The following is a 15,533-nucleotide window of genomic DNA, read 5'->3' on the forward strand; positions in this document are numbered from 1 at the left end:
TTATGTATATACTTGGTGTGTGTATATATTTTAAAAGAGAGAGTTTTATATATATATATATATATATGTACATAAAAAGATTTACAGTTATTCATACAATGTGGTGTATTTTTACAATATAATGGATGTTGCCTTGCTCTTTCATTGCATTGCCTGGTTGTTCTCATGCACGTAAAAAATGATTGGTACTGACGTCCGCACGTCGTCGAGGACCTCTTATTGCCTGTATGACGTCAGACGGCGTCGCGTGGGTGACAGTGACGTCCTCGTCGACGTGCAGAGACTAGTAAGAAGATTTCCGTCGAATGCTGGCGCCATGGGAGTATTCATGAGGTGAGGAATCCACAGGTAGCTAATGTATCCACCAGAAAAGTCGTTACCGAAGGTAAGTAACTCGTTCTTCTGTCCAGGCTGGAATTCTCCCATGGTAGCTGCTTGGTTGTACCATTACTTCATTACCTCTAGCCTCCAAGTTCTCAGAAGCCTTCTTCCAGAATTTGGCCATATGGTTTCTGAGGGATAGCACGAAACCAACCACATTCTGGGGAGTGTGGGGTTGTTATTGGGGGCTTGCTCCCACTCCTCCTTGACCAGACTGAGGGGTTCCTTCACAGTGTGGCATTACAGTAGGTTAAACGGGCTGAAGCCCACCCCCTTCTGTGGCATCTCCCTGTAAGCAAAAATCAGACATGGTAAGAGGACATTTCACTTCCGCCTCCTGGGCTCAGGCAGGGCCATAATCATGCGTTTGAGAGTTTTGTTGAATCTTTCAACAAATTAATTTGATTGTGGGTGGTAGGGTGTATAGAAGTCATAAGTAACCCTACACTCCTTCCACATAGCCTTCATGTACACGGATATGAATTTGGTTCCCCTCTCTGACACCACTTCTTTGTGGAAACCCACTTTGGTAAAAAATTCTCATCAAGGCACTGTCCACTATAGATGGCATATGAGTATTGAGAGGCATTGTCCACCAAGACCAGGATAAACCTGTTGCATAAGGCTATCTTCGGATCCAAGGATCCTACAGTATAAATGCCCACCCTCTTAAAGGGTGTGCCAATACAGGCATGGGAATCGGGGTAGTCTAGCCTTTTCTCAGTCTTCCCACTTTCCTGCAGGTGAGACAAATCATACAGAATGCATCACAGGCTGCCTCCATCCAGGACAAATAAAAAATGGTGCAAGCCTGGCAAAGGTCTTGTCTTGCCCCAGATGTCCTGTCAGGGTATCTCATGGGCCAGTCCCAGTAAGAAGGCCCTGTAACATTGGGGAGCTACCAGCACTCAAGTTGCCCCAGGATCAGGAACATAAGTCTCACTATACAGGAGGTTATTCTCTCAGTATATGAGGTGATCTCCATATGTGTCACTAGTTGCCAGGGCTTCAGCTTCCTGCCTCAGGCCTTCAAGAGTTGAACACTTTTTCTGTTACCTGCAAACCCCTCCCTGGTGAGCCCCCCCCCCCTCTACTTGCCTTCCTGCAAACTCAGGCATGTCACCACAGGAGGCAATGTCCTCCCAAGTAAGCTCTGGGTGGCCTCCTCCAGCACCCCACCCACCTGTACTGTGGGACTTTCAGGGGCTGGTTTTCTACACCTCTTGCTTTTCCCTTTCCTGGCAGTTGTCTGGGCCATTCTTCTAGGCTCCGGACCTCCTTGACTCTCCTCCTGGACAGCCTTGCCTGGTGGTCCTACAAACCCTTGCCGCCAACCCTTACATTTCTAGATGTGACCTGAGCGCGTGCGCTCTGTGTTTGTGTGTGTGTGTCTCTCTCTCTCTCTCTGTCTCTCACTCTCTCTCTCCCTCCCCTCTCTCTCTCTCTCTCTCCTCCCCTCTCTCTCTCTCTCTCTCCTCCCCTTACCTCTCCCCCCTTTCATGGTTGCCCCTTACCACAACCTGGTGGAATGTATTGGGTATCACCTGCTCTGAGAACACCAGTTAACACCCGTCAGTAGTCATACTGGCCCCTGTGTCCCTTAAAGCCTCTACCTTCTGTCCATTGATGGTGACCCGTTGCCTGTACTTTGAAGTATTGGAGGGCATGTGGGCTTTCAACAGCATCTTTGTCACCCAGGGACAATAGGGTAACCTCACTAGTCACCTCCACACTAACTAGGGTGATCTACTCCCCAAGCGCTACACTGACCCTCCCCTGTGACTGCCCATACAGCCCACCATTGGGGGGCATTGCCCTTTTGGTACACTTGGCATTTCCCCCAACGTGCCCATATTGGTAGCACTCATAGCACTTATGGACAGACCTTCCAGTATTCTTGCCTCTGAAGCCTTTCTTCTTCCCAAACTCTTTTGGGGGCCTTAAGAGAAGTTTCTTTTTATCTCCCCCCCCCCTCTTTCTTCTGGTGGGAACATCTTTTTGGGAGTCCTCCCCCAGAAGCCTTCATGGACACTCTGGTGCTGACCCAGAGGTCTGTCTCCTCAGCAAGCTTCCTGTGGTAGGTCAGCTTGCTATCTACCAGGTGTTGGCTCGGCTCTGTAAAACATATATTGTGCATGTGCTTCCTCAGAATCAGGTTGTACAGCCTAACAAAAGCATCCACTTTGCTTATCCTCACTAAGCCCCTTAGTGCCTTGTTGGAAGAGTCCACCTAGTGCTGACTTGGGTGTTTGTGGCTGTCCCTGAACCTCTGACAGTATTTCTCAATGGTCAGCCCGAACTCGGAAAAAATGAATGGCCTTCATCTGAACGTCTACCTCAAGTATAAGGAGCGTGTCCCTCCCCACTGTGGCATGTACCTCCTCAAGCTATCCCCCGTAGTCCTCTGGGTTCTTGTGTAACATCAGAGCTAACTTCTATTCAGAAAAGCATTTATCAATATTATCACCCACCACTTAAGGGGACACTAGCCCCTTGGATATATACACCCTCACGTCTCCAGTGGACACTGCAGGTATTCTGCCACCATTGTTGCTGAAATCTGGGATCTGTCTTGCTTTCAGTCCCAGTTCCTTCAGACTCCCATCTCATCTGCCAGCAACAGTTTTATTTCTCACCAAGGCTTTCTCATGCTCCGCCTTTTTTTTGCCATTCTCTCCTCATAGTGGTCAGCTGCAGCTTGAGCCTTCTCTCCTTTTCCTGTACTTAAGTTCCTCCGGGGTCAGACCCCTGGCAGCCAGACCACGCCCTGCTCCATCCTGGCCATCTGCTGCGGTTGAGTTGGGTTCTCCTTGTAGCTCAGGATCCGGGAGTGGGTTCTCTTGTCCCTCATCTGTCAGTGTCCCCTCCTCATCGTCATCACTGTCATCCTCTCCTAAGACACACTACCATCTTTGCACCTCCTTAAAGGCTCTAAGACCTACCTGGAGATCCAGTTTGGTCCCCCCTGTTTGTCTGTTTTCAGCCCCCTCTGTGTTCAGTGTTTCATCAGCTCAGCCCTGCAGAGGGTGTAGAAATTGCACAGCTCCAACTCTGTGGTGCAAAAATGAAGGTATGGTACTTAAATTTAGAAAAGGGAAAATTTAGAGAAGGGAGAACAGTCAATTGAAAACCAGTCCAGTAAGAATTTTATTAGGACTGGTGTCAAATATCTGTTTTATTTGTGTAAGGAAATGTTGTCCTGAACATCTAGAATTTGCTTTCATTTATACGTTGATGCATTCAAATGAAATTTACTTTTTAAAACTTTGCTACAGTTCACAATCATCAAAATATTGCTGAACATCAAAAGAAGTTTGCAAACATTGGTGACATTGGAACAAAAAAGTAATAGTTACTTTATCTCATCCTTAAACATCTAATGGCCCTATGGAGGATCTGAGGAAAGAAGATTGGTAATTAAAAGTTGACAGTATATGACTACGGTGGTAGGCAGTCAGCAGTGGGTATAAGTCATCATCATCTGTCACTGTTAAGCCAACAACAGTTGATTTCCCTGCCAAACTTTTGACAACTAAGAGTACAAGAGTGCCAGTAAGTCTTGGGCCACCTTTGTATATGTTGTACATTGGAAGGATATTGTTCTGATGCTTGCGTTACTGATGGTACATCAGAAGTAAGGAGACCAGAGTCCAAGAGTTCTGCACATAGTACATCATCAGGTACACTACAGTTCAGATAACTCACCCGCATCTGCAGCCTTGGTACAGTTTGTCTTGGCCTTGTCAGTTCTCTGTGGACCTCCTGCGGAGTGCTCTCAGAATGCAGTGCCCTCAGGCTTTGTCTGTGTTGAATTACCAGGATTTGTGAAGTCAGGGGTGAGTATGTAGTTGCCATTGTGTTTAGAGCCAGAATTGTGTACAGAAAATACAGAAATAGTCTGTGTAGGAAAGGAAAGAAGGTGCTTTTGCAAGGGTCAAGTTGTCACACATACTTAGTTTGGGATTGTATGAACACTCAAGCGTGTGTAGAGAGGAATGTGTGTGGAGCTGTAAGTGTCCTTTCCGGACAGTCAGTCGGGACTTGCGTGAAGTTGGGAGTTCATAGTATTGTGTGTAGAGTTAAGTGTATGAGATGGCAGGAGCTTATAGTCTCATGAGCGTAGATGCTGAGGAGTGAGTGTGGTAATAGAATGTGTAGATCCAGGTGTGTGTTCAGCCAGGAGTGAAAAGGTAAAGATGTGCACTGTGGAATATGGCTAGAGTCAGGACTGCGTTCTGTTGGGAGTATGTAGTTTAGAATCTGTCTAAAGAGTGTGTAACCAAATATTCCATCACCTCTGAAGAAGAAGTGTACAGATTCTGACACATTTCCTTTGGATTAGTCTCGGCGTCTGCAATAATCCAGCAGGCAATGTATCAGCTCTTCAAAAACAAAGCATTAAAGCTTGCATTGTGCGATGGACAAGAATGGAAGGCAGCGATGAAAAAGCTGATATGTGCTTAGCAGACAATTTCCAATGTGATTAAAGGTTCAGCACCATAATAATTGATATGTGGTAGGGAGTTTTCCTTTAACTTGATCCTAGTTGGATGCTGGATGGATCAAGTGATTAAAAACAGTCTGTTATGTAGGAAAGGATCCAAGTCAGGTTTTAAGAATGTGTTTGACCAAGGGTCAGGTTGTCGCACATAGTCAGGAACAGACTGTTTTCAAAACCTTTGAATTTGTTGTTTGCAAACAGAATATTCTTATATAAAATATTCAGTCAGTAAGGAAGAAGGAAACTATACACACACTACCTAATAATTCCTGTGATGTAGATAAAATAAACAGTCGGAGGTACAAAGAATAAAAGATGATTAATATTTAATGGTCACAGGTCAGTCGGGTTCATTATATGACTAGCTCTGTTGGAAGTTGGCATCTTCTAAGAAAGGCTGTTGCTATTCCCCCATCGTAACACAATACAGTCTAAGTTCCTATCATTCAAATATAGTTATCCTCATTAGAGAGGTAAAGTCCTGGGCCCCATCAGAGCTATGCCTCAACTTCACTGCTAGCCAGTGGAAGCTTTTCATAAAAGGGTATCTTTGTCTGCCTTTTCCTCATTTTTGGCAGACAGGTATAAAAATGATTTACAATCATTCACCAGTGAACAGATCGTATTTTTTTTTCTTACCATACCGGTACGTTCCTTCTAGTTGAAGTGTGTGCATTGATTCCCTGTGAGGTCAACACTGATAGCTTGGTAATATTGGTGTCCGAAATCCACTAACAGCCTAAAAACAGTCCAAATTCAATTGGAATGAAAAGATTGGAATATCTTTCAAGGTAAGCGCAACAGCCGGAGTGAATCTTTGGATCCATTGAATCTGTTGCACTTATCTTGAAAGATATTCCGATTGTTTTGATGTGTAAAGAAGTTTAGGCTTGCCTTTACTTGGTTTAAGCTAAATGGTACACCTACAAATAGTGATTTGTGCCTGTATTATTGAGGTGCTTCCTAGACAATAATCTTGTCCTGATGATGACCTGTTTCTAATTAATCTTGCATTTCGGTCGAAACAAAATTGATTGTGGACTGTTTTTAAGTTGTTAGTGGATTTCCGACACTCATATTATGGATGTTGAACAAAAGATCAAGGATCCCTATCAGTCATACATGTATATATTGCCTAGTAAATAACACTAGGGCAGTTTTACCCTCACTTTACTCACCTACACTGCGCGGTCACCGATTAGGAGCACCTAAATAATGATACTGAGAATGTTTTTCTGAATTTTTGCCTGTTTTTGTTTGTCAGATGAAAATAAAATGTATGAACTACTACAAACCTTATCTATGAGGAGGGCTTTTGTCTGACTGCTACTGAGGAATTCAAGGGCTACACTTCCCCTGTAGTAACGCCTTTGCTGTTATATATTTACGTACCCAGGTCCCGGGGTTTGCCCCTTTTGTCTCAGAATATCAGCTCCTGTATGAGCAATACAGTCTGAACTGCCAGGCCAAGCACATTCCCTTGGTGCACTGTCAGTGTGCCCCCCCCCCACCCAATATCTTCCTGCAGACAGGTGCAGTCACTCGCTGCATCTGCCTGCAAGGGGATCTCCTGCCCTTCTTCAGAGTGTAGTCAAGTTGCCGCGTGCATAGAGAAACATGGAGCAGTTCTGAGAGCTACTGAAATGTTATGGTGGATGTCTGTGTAAGAGCCAGCTTTAGTAGTCTTAACTGATTGACTTGAGGTAGGAGTGGTTTGTTCACCTGGATGCTGAGCTATACTGTAGGTCTGTTTTAGTTTTGGTAATGGGGTTTGAACTTGATCTTAATGTGATGTTTGACAGAATCAGATCGACATTGTATTTAAAGCTCCTTGTCAGGTGAAACTTGAGAGGGTGAGAGTTTTGGATGGAAGGACACAACCAGTCAGGGTGTATTGTTTTTTGCTGCGCTCTCATCAGCTTTGTATTATGGTTTTGTGGGTCATGGAGATATTTGCCAAAATGGGCAAGACATTTGTGCCTACCTTGGATAATCACTCTACTCATAACAGGCTCACCCCTGATAGATCTCCTGAGTCATCAGCTTCAGCTCCACACTTTGATGTCTGAGGTATGAAAAAGAAAGCAAGTTCTTTGCTTGCTCCTCGTGAAGAGGTGGGAGAGGTCTAAGAACCGCTGTTCTGAGTGATTGCATGGGGTTGATTTGATGAACCTGCGCCTTCCGAACAAATACTCCTATATCAAGCCATTTTGTCAGGTATAAGGGGAGGTAAGAGTGAAATCTCTTGGGTATGATTGGTCCTGAGTTCTTAATCTGAAATGCACAACGCGAGGGACTTGTTCCCTTTCAATATTGTTGGTTGCTTCCAAGGAAGAAAAAATGGTGGCAGAGAGATACAATTGTAAGGATTACTGGAAAGAAGAAATGTCTCTTGCAGAAATCTTCTAAATATATAGTTTAAAATATCTGTGTACTAATTTGTTGTTCAGTGTTTTCACCTGGACTGTCTTAAAGATTTGAATTATTTTCCAAAGAACTGAATGGAACTGTGGACTGGGGTCAAGGCCAATGAATGTAGAAAATTGTAATCAGGGCTAATGCTTTTTTTTGCTCTGTAATTAATTAATTCACATAATCTCCATTTATCTGCTAATATTGAAATGTGTAAACTTACCTAAGTTCTAGCAACAAATACTTTATTAAAAAAGACTATGTAAAGCTATTTACAGTATGTGACAGCGTGTGGTTAAAGTTGTTTATATTTCTTCAAAACATGTTTTATTTTCCAGATATATGTGCAATAACTTGTTTAGATGGTGAAATGTTCTAAAGTAAATGAAATGTAAGTGATGTGGCATTCATGGTGGTTCCCTTTCTCTCTCTCCTTCCTTCTGTGCTATTTCCCTGCAGAAACCAACAAGTGGCTTGCTGGCTATTACATTTGCTCTGCATTTCTGTGATGTGGTCCATATTGCAGGGTTTGGCTATCCAGAGCTCTCAAATAAGAAAATGCCGATACACTACTATGAGAACGCCACACTGAAGTCCATGTCGGTAAGCTCCTGCGGCTGACTGACTTTTGTATCTACTAACTGTGATGTCCATCCAGGATAGCTCTGTTGATTCAGATATGCCAAATTCTTCATTTCGTCAAGCCCCTCAATCTACCTTTGGTACCAACAGGACTACTTGCAGTTGCTGCTCTATATGGATAGACTATGCCTCACTCACGATCAGAGTGGAGAGATACGACAGAAAGATGTTTACACAATGTCCTGGGAATCTATTTCTCAGCTACCCCAGAGACACATGAGATATATAGAGGAGACAAGTGAGGGTTTCAAGTACAGGAGAAGTCCGAACGACTTGGGTACTACATTTAAAGTAGGATTGGCCTATTAGATAGTCTGACACTTCCACAAGGGCGGTCCTGATATGTCAGTGTCTCGACTGTTTTTTTGGCCTGATGAGTCAGTCTTTACTGTTGATTTCCCTGATTTTACTACAAATGCTGCATGCAGCACACACAGATGCATGCAGTCTCCCATACCTTGAAAAGCGCCTATGCAGCACATTTTTACAAGTTCAAATCTGCCCGGATTTACAAATATGGGCCGCTTTTTTAGCTATCTGATTTGAAAATGGGGGCCATCCTTATTTTGGTGCCTGGGCCTCTTTTCTGTCCCGTCTGACTCTGGCTAAAGTTCATCTTCCAAGGCAGTGAGAGGTGGCCCTTATCACCCCTCTTTCTCACTTTAGTCCTTGCCCTGTTTTGTCCGACAGCAAGGGCAGCTAGGGGCTCCGTGGGCCATTGATTGTGTGTTGCACAAGTGGAAGGGCTGGACAAGCCTTTTTTTACCTGGGCAGTGACATTACTTAAAAAGCTAGGTGTTACATGTTTCAACGTAGAAAAGATTACAGTGCTGTAATGGGTCGTGTTTGGCTACCACTCCCTGACCGATCTTATTGTTAGTGGCTTCTGTTCCCAAGTAATCGAAATGCAGAGCCACTTTGTTAAGCTGGATGCAGCCTAAACTATTCTTATTACAGAATATGGATTATCATTGATCAGAACTTGATATTTGTCATCATGAATTTTTAATTTTCTGCCCTTACAATGCTACTCAAATGCTGTAAGCAGGTTGTGAAGAGCAGATTCAGTTGGCAAAATACTGAGTCATCTGCATGGTTGTGTGACAAAATAGCATAGTTAGAAACATCATCTGATGTACCCTTTTTCTAAATATTGTTTACAAAACTATTGTGCCATTGGGTTTATAATTTCTGTTAACTTCAATTTGGTGATATTTTTGTCAACAATACTTTAGATGTGGTATTTCTCAGGCGATATTTTGACTGACATTCTGGTACCATACCCACCTGCTTATAAAAGCAACATCATCCCATTAGGCTACAGGGCATCATTGGTTGCAGGGGCAAGCTGTGCCAATAAACTAAATGAAGAGGGGACTGAAGGATACACCTTAAATACCCCCTTATTTTAAACTCCTTTCTGTTCAACTTTAGTACTATATCCCAGAATATAATAGAAATATTATCTGTTATCTATATGTTGGAACGTTCAACTTAATAAATCAGCCTTCTGGATTGTGCTGTCAATATTATCAAAGTACATACGGTATGTAATACTATAAACAACCTTGCATTCCTAAGTCTAACATACTTTCATATGATTAACTTCCACTTTAAACATTGCTCTGTTTTTCTCTGTTTCAATGATAGCAGTGGTTACAGTTAACCATACAGTCCCAAAGTCCTGTAGCCTGTAGGTAGCCAGTTTGGAGTATCTACCAAAATAACACCAAAAAAGTAAGACAAATAAATAATGCAACAGGCTTCACCTTCGCTACCAGAAAGGGTGAAAGCTGTAGTGGCAAAAGCAATCCCTACAAAACAGAACAATCACTGGAGCACAGATCATTTTTTTTGTTAGCCGGTACAGGGAATAACTGCAACGTATTTTGGTGTATTATTAATTTATTTATACAGCAAAAAAGTAGGCGGGTAGCGTTGCAGTCAAGTTGCTGATATCTGTATACAATCCCTGCTTCATTACATAGATTAGAATGTATATAAAGGTGATATATGTGCCACATAAGTTGTTTTGGCTTCTGAGAGGTTTCGAAGAACAGCCAATGCAGCCGACGCATGTTTAGTCAAATTGTCAAACAAGTATTCTGCAACGGGCCTAATAAAAAAAGAGCCTGAGAGGCCCCTTCTTCTATTTACCCAAAGTATCATGAGAAAGATGATGATCACCTCAAAAAGCAGAAATATTGCTTTGTTGGGCTTCTTTATATAAATAACACCCAACCACGCATAAGTATTTGGAATGTGAATGAATCGATTATAATCTTAGATGGGTAGTTTATTTAACACACTAGCACCATTTACCTTGACATGGTAAGTAACAGTTAATCTTTTCTACAGTTTAATTAAATTCCCTACTCTGATAGCGACTTCTAGCTACAGATTCCTTGCCTTAAAATTATACCCAGGATCATACTGGGTCCAGAAATTCTTGAGCAGTAACCATGAGCACTGGGAGATGGCATCGTTTGGTTACACATCAGTATTGTCCACACCAGAAGTAGTGTGTGCGGTGCCTATACAGGCACCACCCCACCACGCTGAAATGAGTTATTTTCTTCCTGCACCAGTCAGTACAGATGAGCTAAACTTTTTAACTGCCCTTTCGTTCGATGTTTTCTCAAATATATATATATTTTTAATCCTTTCTCTTGTTGTGTGAGGGATGTTGCCCAAAAACGAATGGGTTGTAACCACACTTGGTTTATTTGTGCTGCTTGGAGCCAGACCACAACTGTTAAGGCCTGCAAGGACTGAGGTGCTATAACCACGTTCCCTGAAGCTCTTTGTCACTCGAAGTTGGACGACCCTGCGATGCTCCCAGTTGCACGGAAGGTCCCAGGAACACTCATTAAGCCACTTCCGACGATCATCGTCTAAGTCATAAAGTAAGTCTCACAAGTGCAAGAAAGTCAAAGAAGTCGAATTCTTCTTCAACTTCTAAGCACAAGTTCAAGTAATTAGATGAGGCGTGGGAATGATGACACCACTTGAGGCCTTGCTTCCCAGTAGAGCCTTTGCCTGGATCCGCACTGCACCTCCCAGAGTTTCCCATAGCCAGAGCAACCCTGCCCAACTCAGAGTTCTGTGAGGCCATGCACCTCAACCTAAGACATCTGGATTGCCTTTGGGCCCCACGGGTTCTGGAGGGGCCCCTACTGGATTCCTGGCGGTGGTTTGCATTCTGCGCTAGTCAAGCCCCGTGGGTCCAGTGTAGGATGAGGAGCGACTCCACCCACAAGAAAGCAACATTGCACAGAGCCCACTCAATTGCCGTCAACCCCATCATCATTACTGACTTCGATACAGAGCCAGATCGGTGTCGCCTGACGTCAACTCCAGTGCTGGCTGGTTCCATGCCCTTCGAGTCAGAGCAAGTGCCTCTTTCTTTTGATAGGCCTGGAGAGGGAGAAGGTGGGGAGGGGTTTGAGGACCCTTTTTCATTCTACCATCCCCCTTAGATGAACCAGAGCACAAATGGTATGAGGAACTGGCAGATGCCAGTGGGTTAGACACCTCACCGGTGTCAGGTGGCCCAATTCCTCGGGGTCTGCACGTCGATAATCAAGGGGCCCACCTCCAGGCAACACCAACTCAGATGCCTTTATGGCGCTGAGGTTTGGAGGGGCCAGGCGGGGGGAAGGGAAAGCAGGAAGGGAACAGCCAGGAAGGAGATCTGGAAAGGAAAAGTGATTATTGCAAGAACAAAAACAACAGCATTAATCAGATGACAAGTCAGAATATGCAATGAACAAACTCTTTAGATATGATTCATGAAATTGCGACAACAGCGAAAGTCTCCAGAACAACTTAACTTCAGTTGAATGTGCTCAAAAATCAAAGCCGCAAAGTTTCCCTAGAACTACAAGTCCTCAAGAGAGCATATGCCAGGAGCTCACAATAACTAAACACAAAACTTCCTTGACGCCTCTTGCGCACCTGAAAACCAGAAACTCACTCAACACCAAAAGTCCTTCTTTAGACTGATCGCGTTTAAGAACAACTCTTGTACATCAAAAACCACACACAGAAATATCTTGCAATACAGCATCTCCCATAGAATGTGTCAATGCAGATTTCGGCAATTGGTGAAATAACTACCATACACTGTAACCAGCATTAGTCAAATAAATATCACAAACGTTATTAACAATAGAATGGTCACATGCCGTAATGAAGGAAATGTTCACACTGGGAGCAGACGGCAGAGACATTAACTGCAGCTGTTGCTTAGGAACGCTCCGAAGTCTGGAGCGGTAACAAAGTATCAACTCCGATCGCGGAGTTCAGGAGCCAGCAGGGAAAGCCCTGTCGAAAAGATCATACCCAGTGCGAGTCTGGCCACTCGCTGGAAGAGGCTCCTGTCAAGATCTGAAGGGGAGGCAGGAGGAGACACGCAGCGCTGGAAACTTCTGAGAACTCCGAATAGTAAGTGCCGGTTGCAGGGCATGGCTGGTATTTAAAGACTGGCCACACCCCAAGATGGCCGCCGCCCAGGGAAGCTGGGAAATGTAGTTCCAAGTGGTGATTATCGATGAGGGCATAGCAGCCACCATCGTCCACTCCTCTCAGGCAGATGGACTTTGCCACAGGGGTAGTAGGAGGAGCGTGGCCTGCAATAATGGAGAGAACGTAATGGGGACGCCCTTAAGGTGTGGCAGGAGCGCAGAGCGCGCAGCGCCACAGGGACTGCTGCTCAAGGGATGTGTTTGAGTCTGCGCGTCTCTGGAGTCCAGACAGTACACCCCCTCCCCGAGCGCGGGTGAGGGCCCGGCTTGGTTGGGTGAAGAAGGTGGAAGCGGCGTACCAGCCGGGGAGCATGGACGTGAGAAGCAGGCTTCCAAGCCACTAAGTACCATAGTGAATTGCCATGGAGACGAGAGTCCAATATGGAGCATACCTCATATTCCCATTGGCCTTGAACCAGGAGTGGAGCTGGCCGCACTATGCAGTTGGGAGCAGCAGGTTTAAGCAGTGATGTGTGAAAGACTGGATGGATCTTTAACGAAGGGGGCAGCTTCAACTTGTAAGTTACTGGGTTGATTTGTCAAAGGACTTCGTAAGGCCCTACGAATTTAGGATGAAACATGTTCCTGTCTTTAACGGCCACATTTTTTGTAGATAACCAGACCATGTCCTTTGTTTTGTATTCGGACCAGGTTGATGTCTTTTATCGTACTGCATCTTGTACTGGGATTTCGCCTGGCGTATATTGGTTTGGAGCTGTGAGTGTATCTTTTTCATATGGGACAACATGTCCTGGATTGCTGGCATGTTTTGCGTTGAGGTCTGTAGCGTGACTGGCAAGACGTGCGGGTGTTGGCCCTAGAGGCCGTAGAATGGGGTGTTTTTTGTCGAGGAGTGACAGGAGTTATTGTATGCCAACTCAGCAAGCCAGAGGAGAGCCAGCCAAGATGTAGGAGCGTCAGCCGCATAACATAGTAGATATTGCTTTAATGTCTGATTTAGTCTCTTACAAAGTGACCCTTTTTTCCACAATATAAGCACTGGCCCTTACGACGTCGCTGGTCCTTTTCCTCTTTAGTTAAGGGTTGTCGAAGGGTTCCTATTTCCATGGGTTCAACAATGGCTTCTGAGGAGGCAGAAGGCAAAGTGGTTCGATATTTGTCCTGCCGCCAGTTTCCACGCTTAGGGCGTTTTTTGTCTCCCTTCCTCTCCGTAAGTCTGTGATCTAATCTCAATGTTAAGTTTATCAAATCCGTAAAGGTTCTAGGTTGAGGATCGATCAGCGCCAGAACGTCTTTCAGGTCTTCTTTTAGGCCCTGATAAAAAAGTGCTGATCTTTTTTCCTCGGGCCAGGCTGTCTCCATCACCAGTCGATTAAAATGAGACAAATAGAAGATGAGATCCGTATTACCTTGACATAGTTCCAACAGTTCTTTGTCCGCTGACATGGTGACGGCACGTCTGTCAAAGACCACCTCAAATTCTTCCACAAGCAGACGCCAGTTATATAGTAATGGACTGTCCTGACGCACCAAAGGAACTGCCCAAGTAGCAGCGTTGCCAGACAGGTAAGAAATAAGAACGGCGATTCTGGACTGTGGATCCGGAAAGACGGCTGGGCAACATGTGAAATGTAACATCACCTGAGTAAGGAAAGCTTGTACCTTGGAGGCATCTCCCGAAAACCTCTCAGGAGCTGCAAGGGGAATTTGCGTAGGGACATTCACAGAAATGTTGCTGGGAAGAGGAGACAAGCGTGGTGGGGGCGTGCCTCCTGCACCATCCACTTTAGCCTGTAGTTGTGTCACCTTCGTGACCAAGGCCGCGGTTGCATTTCTGGATTCCTGTAATTATTTTTGTAGTTGTGTTAAGGCCTGCATTACAGTGTCTAAGGTGGCCACCTTGACCAGCTCCCGTGCAGACCCAGAGGAATTTAAACACTTGTGGGCTTACTATTCTGTCAGGCGGCCCAATTCCTTGGGGTCTGCACGTCGCTAATCAAGGGGCCCACCTCCAGGCAGCACCAACTCAGATGCCTTTATTGCGCTGAGGTTTGGAGGGGCCTGGCGGGGGGAGGGGAAAGCAGGAAGGGAACAGCCAGGAAGATCTGGAAAGGAAAAGTGATTATTTCAAGAACAAAAACAACAGCATTAATCATATGACAAGTCAGAATATGCAATGAACAAACTCTTTAGATATGATTCATGATATTGCGACAACAGCGAAAGTCTCCAAAACAATTTAACTTCAGTTGAATGTGCTCAAAAATCAAAGCCGCAAAGTTTCCCCAGAACTACAAGTCCTCAAGAGAGCATATGCCAGGAGCTCACAATAACTAAACACAAAACTTCCTTGACGCCTCTTGCGCACCTGAAAACCAGAAACTCACTCAACACCAAAAGTCCTTCTTTAGACTGATCGCGTTTAAGAACAACACTCGTACATCAAAAACCACACACAGAAATATCTTGCAATACAGCATCTCCCATAGAATGTGTCAATGCAGATTTCGGCAATTGGTGAAATAACTACCATACACTGTAACCAGCATTAGTCAAATAAATATCACAAACGTTATTAACAATAGAATGGTCACATGCCGTAATGAAGGAAATGTTCACACTGGGAGCAGACGGCAGAGACATTAACTGCAGCTGTTGCTTAGGAACGCTCCGAAGTCTGGAGCGGTAACAAAGTATCAACTCCGATCGCGGAGTTCAGGAGCCAGCAGGGAAAGCCCTGTCGAAAAGATCATACCCAGTGCGAGTCTGGCCACTCGCTGGAAGAGGCTCCTGTCAAGATCTGAAGGGGAGGCAGGAGGAGACACGCGGCGCTGGAAACTTCTGAGAACTCCGAATAGTAAGTGCCGGTTGCAGGGCATGGCTGGTATTTAAAGACTGGCCACACCCCAAGATGGCCGCCGCCCAGGGAAGCTGGGAAATGTAGTTCCAAGTGGTGATTATCGATGAGGGCATAGCTGCCACCATCGTCCACTCCTCTCAGGCAGATGGACTTTGCCACAGGGGTAGTAGGAGGAGCGTGGCCTGCAATAATGGAGAGAACGTAATGGGGACGCCCTTAAGGTGTGGCAGGAGCGCAGAGCGTGCAGCGC

The 15,533-nt window shown here is 44.9% G+C and overlaps 1 protein-coding gene across 1 annotated transcript in view; it reads left to right on the forward strand.

Annotated features, from left to right (window-relative positions):
- ST3GAL4 (ST3 beta-galactoside alpha-2,3-sialyltransferase 4) overlaps positions 1-15,533 on the forward strand; it is a 428,798-nt gene that overhangs the window by 375,225 nt on the left and 38,040 nt on the right. The window contains exon 11 of the mRNA XM_069210383.1: positions 7,754-7,897. Coding sequence (XP_069066484.1) covers positions 7,754-7,897 — 144 coding nt within the window. The remainder of the gene's footprint in view (positions 1-7,753; positions 7,898-15,533) is intronic.

The sequence above is a fragment of the Pleurodeles waltl genome, chromosome 2_1, assembly GCF_031143425.1.
Source record: "Pleurodeles waltl isolate 20211129_DDA chromosome 2_1, aPleWal1.hap1.20221129, whole genome shotgun sequence".
NCBI lineage: Eukaryota > Metazoa > Chordata > Amphibia > Caudata > Salamandridae > Pleurodeles > Pleurodeles waltl.